The sequence below is a fragment of the Opisthorchis viverrini genome (genome assembly GCF_000715545.1).
Source record: "Opisthorchis viverrini unplaced genomic scaffold opera_v5_18, whole genome shotgun sequence".
Lineage (NCBI taxonomy): Eukaryota > Metazoa > Platyhelminthes > Trematoda > Opisthorchiida > Opisthorchiidae > Opisthorchis > Opisthorchis viverrini.
In genome coordinates, this window is record NW_008751674.1 from 788,957 (window position 1) to 793,099 (window position 4,143).

The 4,143-nt window shown below is 45.7% G+C and overlaps 1 protein-coding gene across 1 annotated transcript in view; it reads right to left on the reverse strand.

Moving 5' to 3' along the window:
• Positions 1 to 709: 709 nt before the first annotated feature.
• T265_01645 (hypothetical protein) overlaps positions 710 to 4,143 on the reverse strand; it is a gene marked incomplete at both ends in the record, with an annotated part of 6,979 nt that continues 3,545 nt past the window's right edge. Inside the window, one exon of the mRNA XM_009165711.1 lies at positions 710 to 1,618. Within this exon, the coding sequence (XP_009163975.1) occupies positions 842 to 1,618 (777 nt within the window). The remainder of the gene's footprint in view (positions 1,619 to 4,143) is intronic.

Genomic DNA, 4,143 nt, shown 5'->3' on the forward strand with positions numbered 1-4,143 from the left:
GCTTAATGGCATACTGAGGTGCACAAACCGTCACACCTAGGTAACATTAATGAAATGAATAAATTTCACCATCACCAAGATGACAGTATCAGCGGAATCGACTCAGCACTTTCGCGTGCCGTATCCGACGCAAAACAGCACGCAATGGTAGACGGGATTTAGCGAGGCAGTCTTGCAGGAAAGTGAAAGTACGATAGACAGTGGCATCAGTTACGTGTCATGTCATTCCTAAGGGCAGCGACTGGGTCTGTGAACGCGAAAGGTTTAGAAAATGCTGGTACATTTTATGATACGACAACAGGCGGAGCTTATGGCGTTCCGGTGACGACCAGAGTGGTCAGTCAAAGTTCGAAGCCCTTCTCCTCGGTAGCGGTGACTGTTACATTCGTTTACTGCCTTGAAAAATGTGTGCTTAGCGGCGATTCACCCAGAGACGATAGTGTGATCACAAGGTACGGTCTGGGCTTTTGACTCCTACCTTCCAAGACGCAACTTCAGCCGTGCATCCGCTGAAGTGTAACTTCCCAGTATCAGTGTCGTGCAGGTATGTAAGCCCGCACGGGTGTGAACTCGGTTGCTCCGCCTATGAGTATGCAGATTGGCTCGCAGATATCTGTGCCTTTTAAAATCTTTCTCAAGTATAGTTTTGTCGTATTCGATGAGAAGACGAAAGTGAATTTAAAAAAACTCATATTTGAGCTCTTTGTTACAGACTTTTTGAGTGGAAAGCTGTGAGTTCCATAAAAATGAAAGAAATGTCAACTGATTGGTTCCCAGGCTTTGCTGCAACGCTAAGTGATACCAAATATCAACAGGTTATTACCTGGGGAAATCGAATGGATTATTGAACTTCAGCACTATCCTGAAATTGTTGATATTCGTTGATCAGGTCGTTGACGTTCGTTTCAGCTTCAAAAAACTCGCTTTCATCCATTCCTTCGGCTGTGTACCAGTGCACAAAGGCTTTGCGTCGGAACATAGCTGTATATTGTTCACCGATTCGACGAAATATGTCCTGCATTGCCGTACTGTTTCCAATAAATGTGACGGCCATCTTCATCCCTCGTGGTGGAATATCGCAAACTGCCGTCTTAATATTGCTTGGTATCCATTCGACAAAATTGGCAGAGTTTTTGTTTTGAACGTTCAGCATTTCTTCATCCACTTCTTTAACCGACAATCGACCGCGAAACATTGCTGCCACTGTAAGATACTTGCCATGTCGTGGGTCGCACGCAGCCATAAGATTTTTGGCATCGAACATCTGGTTTGTCAGATCATGTACAGTGTATGATCGATAAGCTTGGGAGTATCTCGATGTCAGTGGTGCGAAACCGGGCACGAAGAAATGGAGTCTGGGAAAAGGGATTAGATTAGTGCCCAGTTTCCGCAAATCGGCGTTGAGCTGACCAGGAAAGCGTAGGCAGGTGGTCACACCAGACATGGTTGCACTGACCAGGTGGTTCAAGTCCCCATATGTTGGATTGACTAGTTTTAGGGTCCGATAACAAATATCGTAGAGTGCTTCGTTATCTATCACAAATGTTTCATCGGCCAAATCAATCAGCAAATTTGCCGCTAGGGTAGCATTGTACGGTTCGACAACCACATCGGAAACCTGTTAAGAGGAACGTTACAAAGACCGCAGTATAGCCCATTTCGTCTGTTTCTGTACTCTGATGACTAAACATTATAGGATTGTGTTGCTCCAGTTTCACTAGTGGTGTCCCTTCCACTTTCTACAGTAGTGTCCATTACTTTTAATTGTCCGGGAGTTGGGCGCCAATACCCACTGCTGATGGACTGCAGGCGTTGGTGAACATACCGTATTCCCTCTTTGTACGAAGAACCATTCGGTAGCACGCAAACGGTTTCCTACTTCGAGGTGCTGCTATATCGGAGATTTGACTCAATACGAAGACAGCAACATCAATCTACCCATGTAAGGACAAGTGGCGATTTATTAAGGGTGATTCCCCATAAATACGTATATTTGGACCGAGAAGTCGGTAGGTGATTTCATTCCACGTATTTCCCTATGCTGTACCGATAATGATGCAGCTAACCCGGGCACATACGCAAACGTAGGAGCGAAAGCGCATCAACAGACCCGCATTTCAAAGTCCAACGAAGTCTATGAGTCACAGTGTAGAACATTCTCGAGTGGTAACATTAGCCTCAGCCACAGAAGCCGTGTCGTCTGGCTTCAGCTGTTGCCTGGTCTCGAGCCAATAGAAGTCACTGTTTCGGTCCATCGTTCAGTTTCTTGTCTCAACAGGTCTTCCGTGTATGCTGCGTCTGTCGAACGCATATCCGACCGGTAAGTAAACATATTTTGAAATGGTAGTGAGTGGTTTATGCCTTAGGACTGAAGCTATGCATGGGGGGGACGAAGGGCGCGAACTTCAACTACGCGACACTTGTTCACTCTTTAGGCGGTGCAACTACTAGTGATTGTCAATACTGTGAATACAATTCTCCTCATCTGTATTTCACTCTAGGGGAAAAAACTGAAGGGTCCTCTATTTTTGCTAATTTCCAGGTGGTGTTTTATCGGAAACGCGCATGAACGATGAACAGCATGCACTAACGGTTTTTTTACTTTAAACGGTAAGCTAGCCCTAATGAAGACTCTTGAATGCTGCAAATTGAATGTTTGGAAGCCGTTATGTTTTCCAGGGTTGATTTTCCTGCTTTTGGAAAACAACACCTAGATAGGACCCAACAGACCCCTGTCTATTCACAACTACAGTTCAAGGGACAATGCTACAACGGCGATAGGGCAGATTTCTGAGACTCATTCTTCAGTCAGNCCCCTCCCCTGTCTAAACTACCGTTCAAGGGACAATGCTACAACGGCGATAGGGCAGATTTCTGAGACTCATTCTTCAGTCAGGTGTTTGTGATATGTTATTACTGGCCTCTTCTTCAACCTTTACTTTCATTATGGGGCATTGAAATAAACCAACGTGGTTGTTCAGGACTGTAGCAGTAGTATTACTTACTGTAAGTTTAGGGACTGATATCTAACTGTATCACTTCTTATTGTGCTTACAAATTGCCCCCGTGACCGCGCATCTAGTTCCTTAGGTCGACTGGATGTGTGCCCGCGTGTTCGACCGACAACAAAACCACAAGTAGGACAGCGGATTCTTCCGTGGCTAAGTTTCGTATTCATCCGGCTACGTTGACTTAACACCATGTGACAGATTTGCGCCACTCCTTTAGATGACCTACCTCGACACTAAAGCTGCTTTAGACTGCTGATTTTAGGAAACTATGGCCCTGTTTGACAATAAACAGTGTCTTTTCTAAAATCTTGCTTCTCATGATGGATCTATGTGCCTCCCCTGGATGATGTGGACGTGTCTATAGTGAGTCCTCTCCTGAGTTTACTATACCCAGTCGTATCAGGCGAGGGAGCCATCACTCGTCCTTTTGCTTCAATTCCGTAATCGACAGGGTGCTTGCTCTTTTTTCACCTGTTCCTGACCTAAAAAACCTAAATAGTCCTGCTGAACAGCTCGGCATACACTTTGCAAGACTTAGTGGGTTCAAACTTAACTTTATGGTTGCAGATGAATCCATCGATCTAGTGGATACGTTCCGTCGGGCGATGGACGAAATCACTTCTTGGATCTATAAGACCAGGACACTGCTTACCAACCTCCGGCATACATGTTGCCGACATCGGTTTAGCTGCCAAGGATAGAGTGTTGCACTTTGGTCCGTTGTTACGGACCAGGTACGTAGAAGCTACATCGATTCTTCCGAAGCATTTCGTGGGTATGGTTGAAACCTTAGATCAGTACTGTTGACGCACGCCAAATGGTTCTCAAGATAGCCGACTCAGCCTCGGTGGTTCAACTGGTCACCTTCCATTGGTTACGCTCGTTAGGCTGGATATATTGTATGCGAGAGGGCTGCTGGCCTCACAGAGATTCTGCCTATTCTTGAATCGGATGGAGGATCTAGAGGAGTTTAGTTAATTACTTGACAATGAAACATGAAAGCCCTTACCAGTCAGGTCAGACGTGTTGGTGACTACCGTCTCCCCTTATGGAGACTGCAGCAGCACTGCCGCTGATTTTCTGTCTACAAGGATTCGACCAATGAGGGAATAGGCTCAACCTAACATGGCTT